Raw genomic sequence first — 22,907 nt, 5'->3', positions numbered from 1 at the left:
GCTGAGGGCTGAAGAATTGATGCTTTTGAACTGTGGTGTTGGAGAAGACTCTTGAGAGTCCCTTGGACTGCAAGGAGATCCAACCAGTCCATTCTGAAGGAGATCAGCCCTGGGATTTCTTTGGAAGGAATGAAGCTGAAGCTGAAACGCCAGTACTTTGGCCACCTCATGCGAAGAGTTGATTCATTGGAAAAGACTCTGATGCTGGGAGGGACTGGGGGCAGGAAGAGAAGGGGACGACAGAGGATGAGATGGCTGGATGGCATCACTGACTCGATGGATGTGAGTCTGAGTGGACTCCGGGAGTTGGTGATGTACAGGGAGGCCTGGCCTGCTGCGATTCATGGGGTTGCAAAGAGTCAGACACAACTGAGCGACTGAATTGAACTGAACTGGGAGTATATTCAGTATCTTTTGGCAAGCTACTAATGCAATGGAAAAGAACCGGAAAAAGAGAATGTAGATAAATACATATATGCATATACACACACGTGTATGAATAACCAAATCACTTTGCTGCACACGTGAAACGAACACAGTTTTGTAAATCAGCTTCACTTGAATTAAATAAAGTCACTTCATTCACATAAGCCCAGGTGTGGTTGATGGGCACAAAGTGTTTTTTTTCTTGCATTTTTAGTAACCAGTGGGGGATCTTTAAAAAGAATTTTTCAGTTCAGTTGAGTCGCTCAGTCATGTCCGACTCTTTGCGACCCTGTGGACAGCAGCACGCCAGGCTTCCCTGTCTATCACCAACTCCCGGGGCTTACTCAAACTCATGTCCATTAGGTCAGTGATGCCCTCTGGCCGTCTCACCCTCTGTAGTCCCCTTCTCCTCCTGCCAGCATCAGGGTCTTTTCCAGTGAGTCAGTTCTTCACATCAGGTGGCCAAAGTATTGGAGGCTCAGCTTCAACATCAGTCCACTATATTTCTCCTTATATGGGTTATTAAATATACTTGGCCCAGGTTTGATATCTCTTATCCTTATTCTTTTATAAAATTATTACAGTAGTAAATGTTTATCTTTTTGTTGTCATAAATATTTTTCCTCTTTTTTTTTTTTTTTATGTTGTTCACATTGTTTTCTGCTATATGGAAATCTAAAATTTTGAAGTAGTTAAAGTATACAATTTCCCATAAATTTTTTGATATCATACTTAGGACTTCCCTACTCTAAGAGCTTTTAAAATATTTACTGAATTTTGCCCCAACTCTTTTCATTGAGATGTACCTCGCATACCACGTGTCAGGCTTCACCCCACAGGCCTGCAAGCCCTGTAACTGCCCCGTCAGAAGACCAAAGGAGGAGGCTGGCGGCGGCAACAGAGACCTCAGGGGTTTGTTGGACCAGAGATCTTACCTCTGAAGCAAGGTCCTGGAGTGACTTCAGGCTGCAGCGTAGAGGGTGGGGGTGCGTGTCAGTTACAGGGGATGTGGATCAGTTACAGGTTGGCCTCAGGGTAAGGGGCGGTATAAAGTGATGGGGGATGGACGTCAGTGGTGCGGGACATCAGGCTGGCTGGGTATCAGGAAAACAGGAGCAAAAAGGAGCCCCTCTCATTGGAAGCTTAGGGTGCTCAGTAGCTGGGGCTGGTGGGCAGGCGTGCGGGCAGGTACTGGTCAGGCTCTGTGAGGAAGAGGGAAGGGGTGTAGGTGAGTAGGCTGCAGGTGAGGCAAGGACCAGGCCAGCAGGGGATGGACAGAGAGCAGGAGAATGGCCGTCTCTGGGGGGAGCCTGACCACACACCATAAAACTCACTCCCACAGTATACAGTCCATTGGTGATTCGTGTTCAAAACCAAAATTCAAGTAAGTCCAGGGATCTGAAGGCTTGATTAGGTTTATGATTTGGGCAGCATCTCGTCCTGCGGCTAGAGGGAGCATGCAGGGGTTGTACAAGATGGAAGGTGTGGAAGGTGTTTGTTTGTAGGGAGGGGGCAGGACAAGGGGACTATTAGCCAAAGAAGAAGAAGGAGCGTGTTTAAGCCCAGGCATCTCTGGGGAAGGCAGCAGTAAGGCTGCTCCTTCCTCTCTGGTGGGCGGAGGGGGCGCACCAGACAGACCCCCTGGTGAGGACTGCAAGGCCCCAGACAGCGGGTCGAGGCTGCATTGCTGGTGGGGGCCGAGACTGCAGCTGGGCCAGGGAGCACGGGCTTCAGCACGGTGATACTAGTGACTGCCTTGCGCCTGTGGTTTTCTCTCTAACCTTGAGTATATCCTCAGGTGGGCAGACACCACCATCTAAATCAATCCCAGAACACTTCTGTTTCCTCAAACTGACCTACTTTTTTGAAAGTTTTATTTTTGGCTGCAACGGGTCGTGCTCTGGTTGCGGTGAGCGGCGGCTACTTGTCCCTGCGGTGTGCATGTGTCTCTAATTGTGGAGCACAGGCTTCAGTGGTTGTGGCTCCGGACCCTAGGGCCCAGGCTGAGTCACTGCTGAGCGCAGGCTTAGCTGCCCCAAGGCATGTGGGATCTTCCTGGCCCGGGGATTGAACCTGTGGCCCCAGCGTTGGCGGGCGGATTCTCAGCCATTGCACCACCAGGAAAGCCCAAGCATAACCACTTTGAAGGCTTCATTGTGGGAATCAGTCATCCTTTTCCTGGTTTCTTTTGAGGAAAGGAATGCGATCGTGGTTAGGCGGAGGCTGTCACTTGCCACACACCCGCTCTCCTATGTGCTGCGCGATGAGTGTGGCTTCCCACAAGGCGGCCGTGGCCCTGGGCCTGTGCGGTTCAGGGGCAAACAAAAGCCGTGTGGTGTGGGGTCCCGGGAAGGTGACTGCAGAGAAGCAGGTCCACCAGGAGAAGCACCGTGGACGCGAAGGGGAGTTACCCCTGGGACTCCGAGCCACGTCCAAGCATGAACTTACACTCTGGAGGGACAGTTGCAGGAGCTGGCAGCCGCTGGGGGCACACCTGGCTGCCCGCCCTCCCGGGGCTCCGCGCGGGGATTCAGGCCACCACCGTCAGTCTGCTCTGAGCCCCAAATGCAGCTCCTGCCCATCAGCTTTGTTTCCGCACGAGGCTGCTGTGGGTCGTGGCAAATCGTAGGGTGAACAGTGTGTGACCTTCGTGCCTTCTCCATAAACCCAGTGTCCTTGAGGACTGGGCTGATGTCTAAACTCTGTAACCCAAAGCTCTAATTAGTACTTCTCACACTGTTTTGAAATATATGCGCCTCTTCATGTACCGAACACTAACCGTGTGTTTTGAGTTACGGACACTCAGACGCCCTCTTCTCTTCTCGGGCCCTGGTCAGTGACTCATTCTCCTCTGTCTCCCACATGGCACGGTGATGCCCCGACATACACCTGGCTTATAGCGTGGAAGATGCATTCTTTTAGACATTAGCATTCTTGTTGGCAAAGAAAGTTCTTGTTCACAAGACATCCCAGAGATGGTGGATCAGATCTGTAGGTCAGTTAACACTGTTGTTTCAATGCTAGTGTTCTGGTTTTGACATTTTACTAAGGCGTGTTAACACGAGGGGAAGCTGGGCGAAAGCTCCCTGGGAACTTTGTACATCTACAGTATTTCAAAGTGATATATATAAATATCAAATGAAACAAAACTGGGATTTACTACTAAAATGAGAATAAGCCAAATACTCAGCTGCTTGGACAGGTGAAACGAAACTTAGGGATTATCTCTGGATTTAGGCAGCGTCACAAGTGAGTCCTCCACCAAACTCAGGCTTCTTTGGGCCGCCACTCTGTCTTGATCAGTGACCAGTTTTCAAAGGAGACCCAGGGAGACTGCAATGTAATCGTATGAGCGTCTGCGTGGTGCCTGTGGCTGAGCACGTGTGGTCTGCCAGAGAAGTGGCTGCCCCCCTGCAGTGCACGTTTGGTAAGTGTGGCCTCCTCAGCCTTTGCTGGGCACGATGTTCCAGGAGCTTTTCAGCAAGGAAGTTCCCTGATCTGCCATCAACGGTCGCGGCCGAGTGAGACGCACCCCGGGGCCCTCACGGGGTTGTCACTGTGCCACCTCCCACCTCGGCCAAGCCCAGGCTTCCATCCCTACTGACCCTCCTGCGGATCCGCTGCCTGTTTCGGCAGAGCGCGACAGGCAGGAAGTTTCCTGGAAGGATCTGCAGAACTCATGGAGTCAGAGGGACCATGTGAGAGGCGGGCTCCGGAAGCAGGCAGGGTCGCCAGGTGTGGGCAGCAGCGCCCTGCTGTCATGCCCAGGACACGGTCACGCCGGCCCTGAGTGGCCTCCCGCGCTCACTGAGTGCCTGGGGCCCCCTGGGTGCCCCCCTGCAGGCTCTGGGCGTGGGTCTGGCATCAGACTGGCCAGGCCTTCCTCCTCAGCAGGCTGTGCTCTGCTGGAGGGGCCACGGGCAGGAGGCAGGGAGGGGTGTGTGGGAGCCAGCCTTGCTCAGCCGTCTCACAATGGCGTTTGCTGCTGCTGTCCAGTCGCTCGACCGTGTCTCCCTCTTTGTGGCCCCATGGGCTGCAGCACACCAGGCTTCTCTCGTGCTTCACCATGTCCTGGAGCCTGCTCAGACTCACGTCCATCGAGTCAGTGATGCCATCCAACCATCTCATCCTCTGTCATCCTTTTCTCCTCCTGCCTTCAGTCTTTCCCAACATTGGGGTTTTTTCCAAGGAGTCAGTCCTTCGCATCAGGTGGCCAAAGTATTGGAGTTTTAGCTTCAGCACCAGTCCTTCCAATGAATATTCAGGACTGATTTCCTTTAGCATGGACTGGTTGGACCTCCTTGCAGTCCAGGGGACTCTCAAGAGTCTTCTCCAGCACCACGGTTCAAAAGCATCAATTCTTCAGTGCTCAGCTTTCTTAACGGTCCAATGAGTGTCTGCTCACCATTTAAATCGTCTCCAAGTCAGGCTCCAGATTCTTTCGTGGGACTCGCCACCATTGCAAGTGAACGTACCCCAGGTTATGTGGATGTGCTCATTAAGGGACATATGTGCGTGGGCTTTATGTAACGAGAACACCCCAGATGGGATGAGAAACAAACAGGAGCAGGCGTGGTGGGGCTCCTGCCCCGGCGACGCGGGGCTGTTGTGCACTCTGACAGGTGTGCAGCTGGCCCCGGCTGCCTGCCTGTCGCGCCTCCCGCCCTGGCTGTTAGTTGTGGCTGCACTGACCTTCTGGGGGCCCCAGGTGGCCGCAAAGCCTGCCTGCAGGCTCTCCCTGTGGCCCAGGGGTAGGAACCCCCCTTCCAGTGCAGGAGATGTGGGTTCGATCCCCGGTCTGGGAACTAAGATCCCACATGCTCCAGGCACCACGATGAAGATCCTGCAAACATCAGCTAAGACCCAAATAAATAAAGAATTTTTTTTTTTTAATTCAAAGGAAAAGTCTACCTGCTCTTCCTCAGCACCGGGGAGGGTTCACTGGAGACTCCAAGCAGAGCGGCCAAGAGCTGGGAGCCACTGAGGGCAGCTCCTCGGCCCCTCACCTACTGCTGATGGGCAGGGAAGTTCAGAGGAACAGGCTGCTTTGTCTGTCCCTAACATCTGGGGCCTCTTCTGTCCCAGCAGCTGGGGCACCTCGCCAGGACCCTGTGGTTTGTGAATGTGCTTGTGAATGACCAGGCTCCCAGGAAGATTCCGTGGATTTCTTTACATGTGAGCCATGAACATGTGGCTCTGAGTTATTAATACGTGATGTGCTGTTTTAGATAGCATATTAAAAAGCAGAGATGTTACTTTGCTGACAGAGGCCTGTCTAGTCAAGACTATGGTTTTTCCAGTAGTCGTGTATGGATGTGAGAGTTGGACCATAAAGAAAGCTGAGTGCCGAAGAACTGATGCTTTTGAACTGTAGTGTTGAGAAGACTCTTGAGAGTCCCTTTAAGAGCAAGGAGATCAAACTAGTGAATCCCAAAGAAAATCAGTCCTGAATGTTCATTGGAAGGACTGTTGCTGCAGCTGAAGCTTCCAATTCTTTGGCCACTTGATGGGAAGAACTGACTCACTGGAAAAGACCCTGGGAAAGACTGAAGGCGGAAGGAGAAGGGGATGACAGAGGATGAGATGGTTGGATGGCATCACTGAGTCAATGGACATGAGTTTGTGCTCTGGGAGTTGGTGATGGACAGGGAGGCCTGGTGTGCTGCAGTCCAGGGAGTCACAAAGAGATGCCTGGGTGACTGAACTGATGCTGAAACCACTGAATACTTATTTTTATATCTTGGGTTTATGTATTCAGAGTGCTGGACTCAACAGTAACGTATCCCATAGAGAGAAAGCAAGGACTAAAAGCAAGCATTTGAATGGCAGAAGGCCTTTGGATGCCCTGAGAGGTTTAGGTTCAGTCTGTGGGTGGACTTGAGCTGCAGCTGTAGGGCACGCCTGGGAAGACGCTGTGTTGCCACCTCACCGGCAGGCCCGCCGGGTGCCCGCAGCACCGCTGTGGAGAGGGCAGGGAGGGAATCACTTTACTCTCACGAGCAGCCCAGCCCACCAACCAGAAGCCGAGCTAATCAGCAAACTGTAGAGCCTCCGAGATAGAAGTTTTTAATCCGTTCTTCACTTAGCTGACTCAACTCATGAATTTGAAGTTTTCTCTTTATGAAGACTAGAATTGGATGGGTTTGTGAGCTTTTAAAATATTGTCAGCTTTCCTAACATAAAACTACCAACAATAAGGTTAACACTTCCCCCCCGAATTATATAATTTTTTCCCTTGTGAATTCAGCATTCAAGAATTCTCTTCTGATAGCAGCAGCGGCAGAGTGGACAGGCGTGGAAAGGAGCGCTCTCCCCCAGGGAGAACTCCTCCAGAGCGCGGAGGCACGCACAGTGGAACACGTGGGAGCAGGACAGCAGGACCGTCTCCCGCGGCGCCAGCGCGGTGAGGCAGATGGGGCAGTCGGGGGCCTCCCGGCGCAGGGCCTGCAACAGGGCAGGCGGCACACGTGTGGGTCACGCCGCAGCGGGCAGTGCCCCGCGTTTAAGTGAGAACCGGGCACCCACAGACGAGGGTCTTCTAAATGTGAAGACATTTCATCCTGGGTTAAAATAACGCTAATTATGTCTGTGCTCTGCTACTCCTGCGAAAAATGGAAGGGACCGCAACCCACCTGGGATGACCGACTTCGAAACACAGTTTATAAAATGCTGAACCTTAGTAACTGACTTTCTTTGAATTAAGCAGTCTCTGACACTATGTAGCCGCTAAACTTCTTTATGCATTTACCATTTTTGTGATTTCTAAGTAAGTGTTTCCCCTGCCGGGTTTGGTGTCCCTCTCCTCAGATGCAAGGGACAGGCAGGCTGAGACGGGCAGGAAGCTCGGAGTGGGGGCGGGGGGGGCACGTGGGGAGGCCTTTGCCCTTGGCACTTTCACTGCTCACTAGATGCCTTCATCAAAGCAGAATTCCACACCCAGGGCCCTTGGCCTCACCCCAGAGTGGGTGACGAGGGTCCCAGGGCCCCCTAGGGGCAGACACACATGCCCTCTACGCGGTGCCCGGCCCTCCGCCCCCGGCAGGCTGGCCACGCCTACCTGGGTCTGGATCTGCCCTGCTCACCCCGTCCCCTCCCCGCCCGCTGCAGGGCCGGCCTGGCATGCCTACCTGGGTCTGGATCTCGCCCCACTCCTCTTCGGAGAGCTCACGGCCACACCGCTCCTCCAGCTGCTGCAGGACGCTGCGGTTGATGGCCAGGCAGCGGTCCACCTCGGAGAAGAGCTCGTCGATGTCCGTGCGGTAGGAGCAGAGCAGGCGCTGGCTGATCTCTGTGAACTGAGCACCCGCGCCCACTGTGAGCCGCACTCGGCAGCACCCTGGTGTCCCCATCACCCTCCCCCAGCTGCCCTCACACTCGCTAGCCCAGAGAGCATGGGCGGAGATTTCAGGAAGGGGCACCTGCTGGTTGGCCTTGCTTGGTGGCAGGGAGCACGCTGGTGAGGAGTTGAGAGGAGGAGGGACCAGAGCCGGTGAGGAGTTGAGAGGAGGAGGGGCCAGAGCCAGGTACAGTGGGTCACAAAGTTATCTTGTGCTGGCAGCGCCCCTGGAGCCTCACAGGCCTGCCCCTGGGCAGTGCCACCCCCGGGTCCATGGCAGGCCGTCATTAGTGATGCCTAGCACTGCATGTGCCCTGGCTCCGCAGCATCGTCCCTCGCAGCTGCAGGTCAGGAACCATCCTTTCAGTGTGAACATTTCCAAAAAGGGAATCCACGAGAAAGACCATCTCCTCCTTTTGAGTTGATTACTCGTCCTGCCTTTCTCACCGAGCTCTAAATTCCTTGTTTTGAACCCACCCCTGTTGCCTAACGAGCTAAAAAAAAATAAGCTGAGGTAATCAGTTTATGGACCATCGTGTGTCTCCATGCTACAGAACACATTTTTAGGACTTACCTAACAATCCTGACTTCACTGCTAGCCTAAATATGAAGGCGGCTTATCACAGTTTATCGCAAACTTTCGTTTTGCTTTGAAGGCACTGTCCTCAAATACAGACTCTAATGTCCCCCCAGGCTCAGGCCTCTTTATAAAGGTCTGCATTTGGTACAAACAGATCTAGAAAAGCACTCTGCTCTCAGGACAAAGAGGTAATGGGAATCGTGGTCATCTGCTGAGGGCAACAGCTCTGAGCAAACCAGGGTCGCTGAAATGAGCGCAGGTGTTTGCAGGGCGCACTTGGCCATGTGCGGTTTGTAAAATGCTACGGGCCGAGGTCACGTGGGCGGCGCATGGACTTGGGCGTGCTGTCCCCTCGCCCACGCCTTGCGCGGCACTGGGGGCTAATGTCTCACGCAAAGCATGAGCTATATCCTCCTTCTTCGGGACTCAGTTCGGCCTCGTGGTCCTTTAGGTGTGTGGTGCGCGTAATACATTCTCCACGGGCTCAGAGGACGTCCCCAGTGTCAAGTATTCTGGTCTGTGGGACACCATGTGTGTGCGGTGTGTCTGCCTGTGTTTTTATGCAGTGTCTGTGTCGCTCACCTGCATCAGAAGGTGCCTTCGCGGCCCCGGGGGCCCCTTCCAGCTCCATCCCGCAAGAAGCCTCGAGCCTGGGCAGGACGGGGCCAGGGCTGTGGGGAGTGATCCTCCCCGGCCTTGGTCCCTGGGGCTTACAGGGCGGGTGTCGGCTGTCAGGGGAAGGCGGCCTGTGAAGCGGCTGGTGGCCCACAGGGTTTGAATCCAGGCGCCTCCATCTTGGGGTCTTACTGGCAGTGGTTTCTCAGCCATGTCCGAGGCCTGGACGAAGATGCTTTTCCATTTTGGAGTCCAGTTCTGTTTCTTGCTGACAATTATCCAGCCGACAGCTGGATCCAAGCTCATGGGCTCCAATTGGCAAGGCTTCATTTTCTCTGTTCCTGAGCCTTTCAAATACCTGGTAATCTCTATTATTAAAAGTAGAAGAGGTCCCTATACTTTATAAAAGGAAGAATTCCTTGGAAATGCATACACAGGTGCCTCAATTAATGTTTTATGTCAGGTTTTCTCTGAGTTGGCTTTTCATGCAGCGTGAGAGATTCCCCAAATAGAGCTGAGAGGTAAGATCGTTTCTTTCTCCAGAATTAGCCTGCGCCAGTGCAGACCTTACACAGCCTCTGGGATGCCGAGGTTCGCTCTCACGTTAGTTCTCAGCAGAAGTGCTGCCTTCAGAGAGGGCAGTGCCAGGGTGTCCCACCGCTGGGGCGGGGGGACTGCAGTCTTCTTCCAGGGGAGGCCGCTGCACCAGAGCATCCGCCTCGCTGGGGAGCTGCTAGCAGTGCTGATTCCGGGCCGCCCCAGCCCTCCTGGGTCAGCACCGCAGGCAGAGACAGCTGTCCATGTTCTAACAGCCCCCCAGGCAAGGGGACTGATGCTCACTGGCAATGGGAACTGCTGTCATAGAAGCTGCCCAATTAAGGTTTAGGAGTCAAAGTTGTTTAACACTGATTTAGTCGTCAATCCCTGAGACGTGGGGCTTCCCTCATAGCTTGGTTGGTAAAGAATCCACCTGCAATGCAGGAGACCCCAGTTCAATTCCTGGGTTGGGAAGATCCACTGGAGAAGGGAAGGCTACCCACTCCAGTATTCTGGCCTGGAGAATTCCAGGGACTGTATAGTCCACGGGGTCCGAAAGAGTCAGACACGACTGAGTGGCTTTCCCTTCCCTTCCCTGAGATGTGACCACCCAGCTTCAAGTGTGCGGTACCCTCCTGAGCTTTCAAGGGTCACCTCAGGGAGTGACAGTAAGTGTGGAGGCCACGGGCATTTGTATTTTCTTACATATGTGTGTATATTATCACGCACACATGCCGAGACGTGTGTTCCTTTTGCTGTGCACACGCCCAGGGGGACGGCAAGAATCCACACCTGTCCTCGTGTTGTGTGAGCACTCGCGGCTTGAGATGCACAGAGCTGGTGTGCCTGGAGTGGCTGTGCACGCAGGTCCCAGTGGCCCCATGAGGACACCCTCGGTGTCCCCTTCCTGCTCCAGCCCTGCGGTGCGCTGCCTCCATCCTCTGCCAGCGCGGGGCTGTCTCCCCGCGTGCTCCCCGTGTGTGTGTCTGTGAGCCGCTCTGTGCACTGGCCACGCGAGGCACCAGAGGACTCGCTGAAGGAAATGGCCGTGGCGGTTTTGCGGATGCAGCCAGGAGCTCTGGGACGGCCGGAGTCACTGCCACCCCTTCACCTCTCCAGGGTTTTCTCCAGGACACAACTGCTGGAAATCCATGTTTTCAACAAAATACCTGACATGCTGTGTCTCCCCTCCAGGAAGGCGGGACGCACCCAGAGGTAGCCGTGGGCCTGGGGGGAGGCGCCTGGCCGGGGGTGCTCCCGGTGTCGCCGGGTCTGTGGCACAGCCCCCAGCTGGAGCCCAGTTCTGTGTACGGAGGGCAGGGTCAGCGTGGATGCAGGTCCACGGCTCACCTGACGTCGCTCTCACACTTGTTCACGGGCACACTTCCTTCCTCAGCCTAGATGGGAAGCATTTCACAAATGAGAAAAACAGCCATCCCTTTATCTGCAGGGGTCGTCAGAGACTTAAAATGCAGATTAACACGGAGAGTTGGTGAGAGGCTGCCGTTGAGCACAGGGAGCCCTGCCTGGCACTCTGTGACACCTGGAGGGTGGGGTGGGGTGAGGGGGGCTCACGAGAGACAGCATTCTGTATAATTATAGCTTGTTGGCGTTGTTGGACAGCAGAAACCAACATGACATTGTAAAGCAGTTTTCCTCCAGTTAAAAAATACATTTGACTAGAGCTAATCAGTGACTTCAGCAAAGCTGCAGGATACAAAATCAATACACAGAAATCCCTTGCATTTCTGTACACTAACAATGAAAAATCAGAAAGAGAAATTAAGGAATCAATCCCACTCACCACTGCAACAAAAAGAATTAAATATCTAGGGATAAACTTACCTAAGGAGACAAAAGAACTGTACACAGAAAATTGTAAGACAGTAACAAAAGAAATCAAAGACAACATAAATAGATGGAGAGATATTCCGTGTTCCTGGGTAGGAAAAATCAATGTTCTGAAAATGAGTATACTACCAAGCTCAATCCACAGATTCAATGCAATCCCTATCAAATTACCAATGGCATTTTTCACAGAACTAGAACAAAAAATTTCACAATTCATATGGAAACACAAAAGACCCTGAATAGCCAAAGCAGTCTTGAGAAAGAAGAATCGAGCTGGAGGAATCAACCTTCCTGATTTCAGATTATGTTACAGAGCTACAGTCCTCAACACAGTATGGTCCTGGCACAAAGACAGAAATACAGATCAATGAGCAAAATAGAAAGCCCAGAGATACATCCACACACCTATGTGTACCTTATTTTTGACAAAGGAGGCAAGAATATACAATGGAGCAAAGACAGCCTCTTCAATAAACGGTGCTGGGAAAAGTAGACAGCTACATGTAAAAGAGTGAAATTAGAACACCTCCTAACACCACACACAAAGAAAACTCAAAATGGATTAAAGACCTAAATGTAAGACCAGAAACAATAAAACTCTTAGAGGAAAACATAGGCAGAACACTTGATGACATAAAGCGAGATGCCCTATGACCCACGTCCTAGAGTAATGGAAATAAAAACAAAGGTAAACAACTGGAGAGCCAGCCAGGCCCTCCTAAGGAGACCAGTCCTGGGTGTTCACTGGAAGGACTGATGCTGAAGCTGAAACTCCAACACTCTGGCCACCTGATGCGAAGAGCTGACTCATTTCAGAAGACCCTGATGCTGGGAAAGATTGAGGGCAGGAGGAGAAGGAAGGAGACGACAGAGGATGAGATGGTTGGATGGCATCACCGACTCAAGGGCATGGGTTTGAAGGACTCCAGCAGTTGGTGATGGACAGGGAGGCCTGGTGTGCTGCAGTCCATGGGGTCGCAAAGCGTCGGACACGACTGAGTGAACTGAACTGAAACAACTGGGACCTGATTAAACTTAAAAGCTTTTGCACAGCAAAGGAAACTATAAGCAAGGTGAAAAGACAACCCTCAGAACGGGAGAAAATAACAGCAAATGAAACAACGGACAAAAGGTGAATTTCCAAAATGTACAAGCAGCTTGTATATCAGAAAAACAACCCAATCAAAAAGTGGGGAAAAGACCTGAACAGACATTTCTCCAAACAAGACATACAGATGGCTAACAGACACATGAAAAGATGCCCAACATTGCTCATTATTAGAGAAATGCAAATCAAAACTACGATGAGATATCACCTCACACTGGTCAGGATGGCCATCATCAAAAAGTCTATAAAGAATAAATGCTGGAGGGTGTGGAGAGATGGGAGCACTCTCGCACTGTAGGTGGGAATGTAAATTGATAGAGCCACTATGGAATATGGTATGGAGATTCCTTAAAAAACTAGGAATAAAACCACCATATGACCCAGCAATCCCATTCCTGAGCATATACCCTGAGGAAAGCAAAACTGAGAGAGACACATGTATCCCAGTGTTCACTGCAGCACTATTTACAATGGCTAGGACATGGAAGCACTCAGATGTCCATCGACAGATGCATGGATAAGCTGAGGTACATATACACAACAGAATATTACTCAGCCATAAAAAGGAACACATTTGAGTCAGCTGTAATGAGGTGGATGAATCTTCTGCGGCTGCTGCTAAGTCGCTAGAACCTATTATTCAGAGTGAAGTTAACTCAGAAAGAGAAAGATACATATCATATTCTAATGCACATATACAGAATCTAGAAAAATGGTGCTGAAGACTTAATTTACAGGGCGGCAATGGTGACAGACCACAGAAGGCAGTGGCACCCACTCCAGTGCTCTCGCCTGGAGAACCCGGGGACGGGGGGCCTGGTGGGCTGCCGTCCGAGGGGTCGCTGAGAGTCGGACACGACTGAGCGACTGAGCAGCAGCAGTGGTGATGACCAGGGAGGCCTGCGTGCTGCAGTTCATGGGGCTGCAAAGAGTCGGACACGACTGAGCAACTGAACTGAACTGAACTGAATGGAGAAACAGACATAGAGAACAGACTTACGGACCTGGGGAGAGGGGAGGAGAGGGTGCGATGTATGGAGAGAGTAACGTGGAACCTCACACTACCATATGTAACATAGATAGCCAACGGGAATTTGCCGTATGGCTCAGGAAACTCAAACGGGCTCGGAATCAACCTAGAGGGATGGGATGGGGCAGGAGACTGGAGAGAGGTTCAAAAGGGAGGGGATGTGTATACCTATGACTGATTCAAGTTGATGTTTGACAGAAAACAGCAAAATTCAGTGAGGCAATTATCCTTCAATAAAAAATAAAATTTTTTAAAAAATTGGAAAAATGCAGGTTATTTAACCTAAGCTGAAGCACTGTGCCCTCGCCCTGCCGGTTAGCTTTTGCAGGTGAGGGGTGAGAGCACAGACGGCCTGGAGGAGCCGGTTGTGGCCCAGCGGGGAGAGGGACCACGTTGTTCCTTGACCAGCTGGGCACTCGGCTCAGAAGAAAGGTGGGATGGTGGGCAGACGCCAGCCGGCCCACCTCGCACTCCGCCTCTGACCCCGGCTCCCCTCCTCAGGCCTCTTGGCAGCCTCTCCTCGAGCCTTCCTGCTCGGCTCTGCCCCGGCCGGCCCCGCTCCCTCCGCCCGCTCCCCGCCGCGCTTCTCCGGCCAGGCTAGCGCTCTGCCTGGCCGCCCAGAGGGCTCTCTTGGCTCCTTCCACTGACACTTGTCACCGGCCAGGGCTCCTTCCTTCTTCCTGTGTGTATTTCTTATCTCTTGGCTCCTCCGCTTCACCTTGGGGAGGCCCTTGGCATTCAACAAAAACGTCGCCTTGAAATTTGCAACAGGTGAGGAATGAAGGCTCACATGGCCCGCCGCCCCCCCACCCGCCCCCCGGGTACACATTCTGCAGGAGTGCCCTGCGGTCTCCTCGTGGGGTTGAGAAGAGGACACTGTCGGTGTGGGAAGATTCTGAACAAACTTCCAGTGCTAAGGCTCAATAAAGCCTCAGTATTTGGCCTGTAACACTGGCTTTAGCTTGTTGATAAACACGTGGAAAAGCCTTCTGTGTGCACTTGCGGCGCAGTTCTAGAAGTGAGCTGGCGTGACTGTCTTCACTCTTGCGCTTCAAGTATTGAAAAGTTAGCAAGAATAATATCCTAAAAAAAGTTAAATTAGCAAATGGGTACTGACTATGCTGTGGCCAGGTCAGGGCCACGTCAGAAGTGTAGCTGTTATTAAATATTTCTTACAGACCAGAGTCCTGCCTGAGCAGCATCCTTCTGCTCCTGTTAAGCCCTCACTGTCACGTGGGTCAGAGGCCTTTAGTGGTTGGAAAACACACACACGAAGATGATTGGCTTCTAGTTTTCAAACTAGTGGTTAATATTAATTCTACAGAAGCATACAAAGTACATAAAATTTTCCATTAAAAATGAGTATCTTCTATTTCTCTTTCTAAGCCTCACATTTCATATATTTGATAAATTAAACAGTTACGGATTCAGGTAACTGATACCTAGAGCAATCACTGGTCATTTACAAGTACATCCCCGGGGAAGAGTAAAGAAGACCCGCTCCCAGGAGTGCCCAGGTGAACTCTGCCTGCCCAGGGGCCCCTCTGAGCATCCATCTTGATGTCAGCAATTGCTTACTAATGTGTTGACTTACGGCTGCCCTCAAAAGCAAAGCGAAACGCCTGGAATTTACAGCGTATCAGTGAATCCGTTGATAAGCTTTTACTGGTTTAATGTCCTCCCGTCTTGCTGCTTGGAGCCACTTCAAGTTAGCAACAGAATGTTTGCCATCTCTATGTGATAAAGGAAGTCAAAAGGGCTGAGCAAACGTGAAGACCATTATGCTGTTTGGTGAGATGGAATGAAAAAAAAAAGCTGGAGCACCCTCCCAGGGGCGGGGCTGGGAGCGGCCGTCCCTAAAGTCAACCGCAGCATCTGACAGACCCCTCACCTCGCTTTCTAAACAATGGCCCCGACTTTTAGCTCGGGTGGAGATAATATAATGCATTTGAAAAGTTTTAATTGCCGCAATAAAAGGCCATACCTCAATTATATGACATATGCTAGCAGAACTCCCAGATAAGGATCAAAGGCACTCAAGGACCGACCACTGCATTCTGGGCGACACTCGGGCGTTCTGTACACACTGCGACAGGCGTGAGCGCGGCGGCTCTCGTGACCTCCCCGGGCGGCTTTGATCTGGGCTCAGCCGTCGGCGCGGGAGCGCGCCCGGCCCGCGGGGTCGCCGCGGACTGCAGGCCCTGCGCGCGCGGGCGCCGCGGACGCGGGGTCGCTCCGCACGCTTCCCCGGGGCTCGGGCTCAGCAGGCGACCCCCTGCCGTCCTTAGCGCGGCCCCGCCTGGTGTCTGAGCCACCTCCGGTGTGGCGCAGCTTCACTCCGCCCTGCTCCGTCTCGTCAGGAATGTGCCAGGGGTATTCCAGGCAAGGCAGCTCTGCCAAGACAAAGCCTGGGCTGGGGGAGCGTGACTGTGGAGAGATGACCTCTGCCTTCTGCTAGACTGCTGACACCCAGCAGACGCACCGCAGCTGAGGCGGGAGAAGACCTCATTAATTCCCCTTATTAATCGCCCTGAGACAGAAGGGCGAGCACGCAAGGCCAGGGTTCTTTTACAAGAAAGACGAATTGATTTATAAAAATAGAATGGCCGGAGCTAATCTAATCTCGAGTATTAAAGACATATCCATCTTGGTGAGGTCTTGCAACTTTAAAGGAAAGGAGCACTTCCTCATGTGTGGTGCCTAAAAATATCACAGTCTCACCCCGGCTTTGCCTTTCCTTTCTGTGGATTAGCCTTCTTTTCCCTGAAGGGAACCAGGCCAGTGGTTCCCAGGTATGGTGAGAAGTTTTCACCTATCTGCCAGACAAGGAAAAAAAAAAGGGAATTCAGTGGAGTGGAACTTCTAGAGCTGAACAATTCAGTGTGGTCAGGTACTTCCAGCTTTCCTGCTGTTGAAACAGCCCTTCAGTCTTACCAGATGATTCTGAGGGCCTCCATGAGATGCCTGGGTTTAACTCTTACTTGGCCCAATGGACAGTTTTTGAAAGTTGGTAATGAGTCTGCTGGAGGCGTGGTTTCTCTTTGATCACCACCAGACTCTGGACAGCGGGAGACCCCTGAGGTACGGAGCTGCAGGGGCTGCGAGGAGAGGGGACCCCGCTGCAGTGCCCCGACTTCACAGGCCCACGGAGGCGGCCGGGCCGAAATGCACCCATCTGTCGGCCTTGGGCGGTGAAGTAGGTCATGCGGTTTCTTCCTTCTAGTTACTGGCAATTTCAGTTTTTCAGACTGAATATAAGATGATTTTACATTTACTCTCGCCAGTGGTCAGTATGGAGATACAGCTTAGAAATGCGGCTTCTGGTTGCACAAGTCACCGCCAGTTTAAAGGACCCCTGGTTCCACAGAGAATGATAAACGTACCATATTCGATACTGTAGCTACTGCCCATTTTGCTCTGTAAACTGTCAGATTTCTGAAATTCAGACACTGGGTCCCTAATGGCGCACTGATCTACAGTTCTGTGCAAGGAGGGTGATGGGGTGAACACGCGGGTGTCAGAAGGCAGAGCCAAAGGCAGGCCCGTGCAGGCGCCTGGCGCTCCTGGAATGTCCCTGTCACAGGGCTGGTCTCCCGCCCGCTGGGGCCTTGATGAACCCCTTGCTTGCCGCGGCTTTGGGGTTTATCTTTTACTGGATCTATCACTAGGGAACCTGCAGACCCCAATGCCTCTGAAGCTGGGCTCTGTTTGGGACACACATCTGGTTCTGAAAAACTGTCAAGATGAAGACAGTGAGAATCCAGGGCCAAGAGTTACACTTTTATTTTAAATCTCTTAACCTGTGATTTCCAGATTTGAAAGGCTCATTATACTGACAAGCTCAAGTTAAAGTATTTTTATAGGCATTTAAAGGAAAACAATCAGCTCAAACTTTTTTTAAAAACTGAAACACATGTTTGTTTCTTGATGAAAATAATAAAATTCTGTTTCCATCATTGCTGTTCAGCCACTCAGTTGTTTCCAACTCTTTGTGACCCCAGGGGCTGCAGCATGCCAGGCTTCCGTGTCCTTCACCATCTCTTGGCGTTTGCTCAAATGCATGTCCATTGAGTCAGTGATGCCATCTAACCAACTTATCCTCTGTTGCCCCCTTCTCTTCCTGCCTTCAGTCTTTCCCAGCATCGGGGTCTTTCCCAGTGAGTCAGCTCTTTATATCATGTAGCCAAAGAATTGGAGCTTCAGCTTCAGCATCAGTCCCTCCAATGAATATTCAGAGTTGAAATCCTTGAGGATTGACTGGTTGGATCTCCTTGCAGTCCAAGGGACTCTCAAGAGTCTCCATCATTAGAAAAATGCCATTGAATTATCTTTAATAGGGTATCCTTTTGAACTGAGATGAAAGTCTTTTTTCTAAAGGCACCTCTGGAAGATGACTTCTTTCTTCACTAACTCAGAGCTCACGGTTGTTTCGTGTCTAACATCTCTCTTATTAGGTTGTTACGGTATTGCACCGAGAGATACTTATTCTATTCACAGGATCGCATCTTTTAAAAAGCACATGAAAATACCCCAACCCCCTGAATAACGTGTATTTCAATCTGTGTATTAATAGAAGCCAATGCTCCGTTGTTACTAAAACTCAGGTAAAGACGATCATTTCACCCCGTTGGCCATCAGCGTGTCCGTGCTTTTCTGCTGAGCAGCTCGGCACGGTGGCGGCCGCTGACCCCTGGCTCCAGCGGCAACGTCAGGAGGGTCTGCTAAGCTCCCAGCGCACACGGGTCGCCACGCTGCCCTGGGCCCTGGGCGGGCACAGCTCAGGGCCTGGTGCGTCATCTGTTGCCTTCTAGTAATTTTATATATTCTCTTGGAAAGTATTTGTGTAATTAATATGGAACTCTTCTGAGGATAAGGTATGAAGTAACGTCTGTTTTTCTCCTTCCCATGAATGCCGAAATTAACCGTTCTTTTCAATAGGTCTTTTTCTTCACTGATCTGCTGTGTCTCCTGACTGTAGATTTAGAATCTCTGGACACCGAGGTGGGTGATTTTCTACTGGTTCTTCACCCGTCTGTCTGTCGTTTCACAAGAATCTCAGTTACCAAAGTTTTATATATATTTTGATATTTAGCAAGGATGTGCTACCTCATTACAACCTTGTTGGGACAGAACTGATGTATACCGTCGTGTGAGTTTCCGGTACAGTGTGATGACTCAATGCACTTACATGTTGGGAAGCAATTACCTCAGGAGGGTGCGTGCACGCTGAGCCGACCCTCAGGAGGGTGCGTGCACGCTGAGCCGACCCTCAGGAGGGTGCGTGCACGCTGAGCCGACCCTCAGGAGGGTGCGTGCACGCTGAGCCGACCCTCAGGAGGGTGCGTGCACGCGGAGCCGACCCTCAGGAGGGTGCGTGCACGCGGAGCCGACCCTTTGGGACCCTGTGGACCGTAGCCCACAGCCATCCCAGGCTCCTCTGTCCAAGGAATGCTCCAGGCGAGAATACTGGACTGTGCTGCTGTGCCCTCCTCCAGGGGGTCGTCTCACTCCAGGGGTCAAACCCGAGTCTCTTAGGTACTGAAGGGTGAGTTAACACCATTTCCTGTCTGTGGTGAGGACATTTCTGATCCACGTTCCTGGCAGCTTTCAAGCATCTGATAGTGTTGCTGACGGCCACCGCCAGGCTGAGCACAGGGCATCTCACAGCCGACGCTGCCCTCCGACTGGCATCTCCCCTTGCCCGCCCCTCTCCCGTGGCCCTGGCCACCACCGTTCTGCTCTGTTTCTGTCAGTTGGACTTTCGCGGGTTTCACACACGAGTGGAATCGCATCATATTTCTCTGTCTGATTTACGCCACTTAGCATAATGTCCTCAAGGTTCAAGTGTGTTGGTGCAAATGGTAGCCTTGCTTTCTTTCTCAGGGCTGCCTTCCACCGTAAGTGCACCACGTCTTCCTTGGCCATTCATCTGTTGACACTCAGGCTGCTTCTGGGTCATGGCTGACGTGCATAATGCTGCCATCAACGTGGGAGTGCAGAAGTCCCTCTGAGCTCTTGATTTCTCCCTTAGATGGTCAGATGCGCAGGACTGGAACTACTGGGTGGTAGTCCCGCTTTTACTCAAGCGTTAGTACCTCCCTGCGGTCTCCATGGAGGCCGTACCTATTTACATTCCCACCGGCAGCGCCCAGGTTCCCTTTCCTCCACGTCCTCACCAACACTTGTTCTTTCTCGCCTTTCCATTAGTCATTCTAACAGGCGGGAGGTGGTATCACCCTGGTGTTGATTTGCATTTCCCTGATCATTCCTGAGGCTGAACACCTTTTTCATGCATCTGTTGGCTGTGTGTGCGTCTTTTTCAGAAGAGTGCCTAGGCACCGCCTCTGCCCATTTTAAAAAAACCAGATGGTTGGGTATTTTTGGCTGTTGAGTTGTATGAGTTCTTTATATATTTTGAATACAACCCCCTTATGAGATTTATGATTTGCAGATATTTTCTCCCATTCTTTAGGTTGTCTCTTTTCATTCTGTAGACTGTTTCCAGTGACGTGCAGAAGCTATTTATTTTGATGTAGTTTATTTATTACTTTTTAGTTATTAAGAACATTTAATCAATAAAAACACAAACTGAACACTTTCGGAGAAATCTGGCTTCCATCCCTAACTTCTCTTCTCTCTTCCCTCCTTTCCCCTCAATTAGGTTTTTAATTAAATGCTTTATCTGTGTTGGAGTGTAGCTGATATGACGATGTTGCGCTGGTTTCCGGTGTAGCTGATATGACGATGTTGCGCTGGTTTCCGGTGTAGCTGATATGACGATGTTGCGCTGGTTTCCGGTGTAGCTGATATGACGATGTTGCGATGGTTCCCGGTGTAGCTGATATGACGATGTTGCGATGGTTCCCGGTGTAGCTGATATGACGATGTTGCGCTGGTTTCCGGTGTAGCTGATATGACGATGTTGCGCTGGTTTCCGGTGTAGCTGATATGACGATGTTGCGCTGGTTTCCGGTGTAGCTGATATGACGATGTTGCGCTGGTTTCCGGTGTAGCTGATATGACGATGTTGCGCTGGTTTCCGGTGTAGCTGATATGACGATGTTGCGCTGGTTTCCGGTGTAGCTGATATGACGATGTTGCGATGGTTTCCGGTGGACCGTTTATTTATTTTTGCTTTTGTTGGCTGTGCTTTTGGTGTTGTCTCCAAAAATATCACGGCCAAGATCAGTGCCAAGATTCCCTCTGTGCTTTTTTCTAAGAGTTTTGTGGTTTCAGGCTTTAAGTCTTTCACCCATTCTGGGTTAGTTTTGGTCACATCCTGTCTGGATTAACTACTTCATACTTATACAATGGTCTTCTCTGTCTGCTGCAGCTTTACGTCTGTTTTATCTTACAGACGCACAGCTACCCCTGCTCTCTCGGTTTCTACCTGCGTGGAATATCTTTTTCTGTCCCTTCAATGTGAGCCTATTTGCGCCTTTACTGGTAGAGCAAGTCTCTCTGTAGGCAGTTTTGCTTTTTAATGCATCTGCTCATTCTATGCCTTTTGATTGGACAAATTCATTCATTCATATTGAGAGTCATCACTGCGAGGTAAGGACTTCCGGGCGCCCCCTACTGCCTCCTGTCTGACCCGAGTCCCTGTCTTCCTCTCTTCCTCCCTCCCTGGTCCTTTGTGACTGAAGGTCTTGGGGAGTGGAGCGCTCTCTTGCCTTCTAACTCAGCCTGTCTACGGCAGGGCTCTGCTGTGTGGCTGCCACGAGGCTTCCATGAAGCATCGCACAGATGCACTGATAACTGAGTGCACACACTCCACCCTTTACTTCCCCCTCGTACATATGTGATGTCACAATTGACATCTTTTTATACTACTGACAAATACTATATAATTTCCCTCTTTTATAGTACTGACAAATATATTCACCGAGAAATTACTGTAGCTATGGTTATTTTTAATACTTTGTCCTTTAGCCTTTACAAGGGAGCAGTATCGCACAGTATCACAGTATCACGAGGATTCTGAATTTGACAGTGTGCTCTCTTTCATATGTCCCCATGTTACTAACTGGACTTCCCAAGTGGCGCGGTAGTAAAGAATACCCCTGCCAATGCAGGAGACACAAGAGGCAAGGGTTCACTCTCTGAGTCAGAAAGATTGCCCAGAGTAGGAAAGGGCAGCCTGCTGCAGTATTCTGGCCTGGGCAAGCCCATGGACAGGGGAGCCTGGTGGCTGCAATCCACGGGCCACAGAGTCCTTCCTGAAATCAGCATTCAGCCTGAAAAACTCAAGGTTCTCAGGAGGCGGGTCTAGAGATGAAGACCCCCAGCTGCCATCTGTTTGGGGCAGGCTTTGCTGCCTGTCCTTCATTTCTGAAGGACATCTTTGCTAGCAGAGGATTCTTGCTTGGCAGTTTTTTTTTCTTTTTAGCACCTTGAATATATCGCCTTCTGGCCTGTGAGTCTGATGACACCCACCGATAGCTTGTGGGCATTTTCTTAAGTTAGTTATAAGCTTATTTTCTCTTGCTGCTTTTAAGATGCTGCCTTTGATTTCTGACAGTTATTATAATGTGTCTAGGAGAACGTCTCTTTAAATTGCATTTGTTTGGTGACCTATGAGGTTTACCGACTTGGATGTCTAAGTCTCTCCCCCATCTGGGAAGTTCTCGGCCACTGTTTCTTTGTATACTATCTGCCTCCTCGCCCTCTCTTCTTCTGGGCTCTAGTAATTTACACACTGATCCTTCTAACGTACTCCAAGGATCACACATGCTTTCGTCACTCTCTCTTTGTTCTCCCCTTACTGAATAATTTCAGAAGTTCTGTCTTCTAACTCACACTCTTCTGTTTGAAACATTCTGTTTAGGCCTTCTATTAAAGTTTTTTTTGTTTTTTTTTTTATTTCATTCATTGTATACTTCCGCTCCAGAATTTTCTTGGTTCTTTTTAATTTTTCTATCACTCTGTTAAATTTCTCACTTTGTTTCCATGTTGTGTTCCTGAGATTGTCGAATGGTTTTTCTGTGTTTATGGTAGCTCACTGAGCTTCCTCAAGACGTCTGAATTCTCTTCCATGTAAACCCTGGATCCCCACGTCTTTGGAGTCAGTCATCGGGAGGGTCACTGAGCTCCTTTGGCGCTGTCACAGTTGCTTGGTTTTCGCGTTCCTTTCATGTTTACTGTTGACCCAGGATCCAGTCAAAGACTTTTCATGACATTTAAATGTTATATCTCTCAAGTATCTTTGTTCAAGAACATTCCTCTTTTTTTCTTTATGACATGTTCTGTTGAAGTCAGCTGTTTCACAGAGTATTTCTCATTTCGGGTCCACCTGCTTACAGGGGCCCCTGTGGCTGGGCTCAGGTGTGTAAGTGCAAAGGCGCAGCTCTGTCCCAGCGCTCCACACGCACACGAGGGGCTCAGGGTCAATCTGCCCAGTGACTGGCATCGTGGGCCCTGGGCT

The 22,907-nt window shown here is 50.9% G+C and overlaps 1 protein-coding gene across 6 annotated transcripts in view; it reads right to left on the bottom strand.

The window, feature by feature from the left end:
• Nucleotides 1-4,366: 4,366 nt before the first annotated feature.
• Nucleotides 4,367-22,907, bottom strand: part of RNF32 (ring finger protein 32) — a 41,462-nt gene continuing 22,921 nt past the window's right edge. For 5 of the 6 annotated variants that reach the window (XM_070788496.1, XM_070788493.1, XM_019959372.2 and 2 more), the window contains 2 exons: nt 7,554-7,721; nt 6,477-6,870 (listed from right to left, as the gene is read on the bottom strand). In XM_070788496.1, coding sequence (XP_070644597.1) covers nt 6,670-6,870; nt 7,554-7,721 — 369 coding nt within the window. In that variant the 3' untranslated portion in view covers nt 6,477-6,669. Of the gene's footprint in view, nt 6,386-6,476; nt 6,871-7,553; nt 7,722-22,907 lie in introns of those variants that run through there. The other variant, XM_070788497.1, reaches the window with a different exon arrangement.

The sequence above is a fragment of the Bos indicus genome, chromosome 4, assembly GCF_029378745.1.
Source record: "Bos indicus isolate NIAB-ARS_2022 breed Sahiwal x Tharparkar chromosome 4, NIAB-ARS_B.indTharparkar_mat_pri_1.0, whole genome shotgun sequence".
NCBI classification, from domain to species: domain Eukaryota; kingdom Metazoa; phylum Chordata; class Mammalia; order Artiodactyla; family Bovidae; genus Bos; species Bos indicus.
Note: the sequence above shows the minus strand (reverse complement) of the source record. Positions and strands in the feature narration are given on the sequence as shown.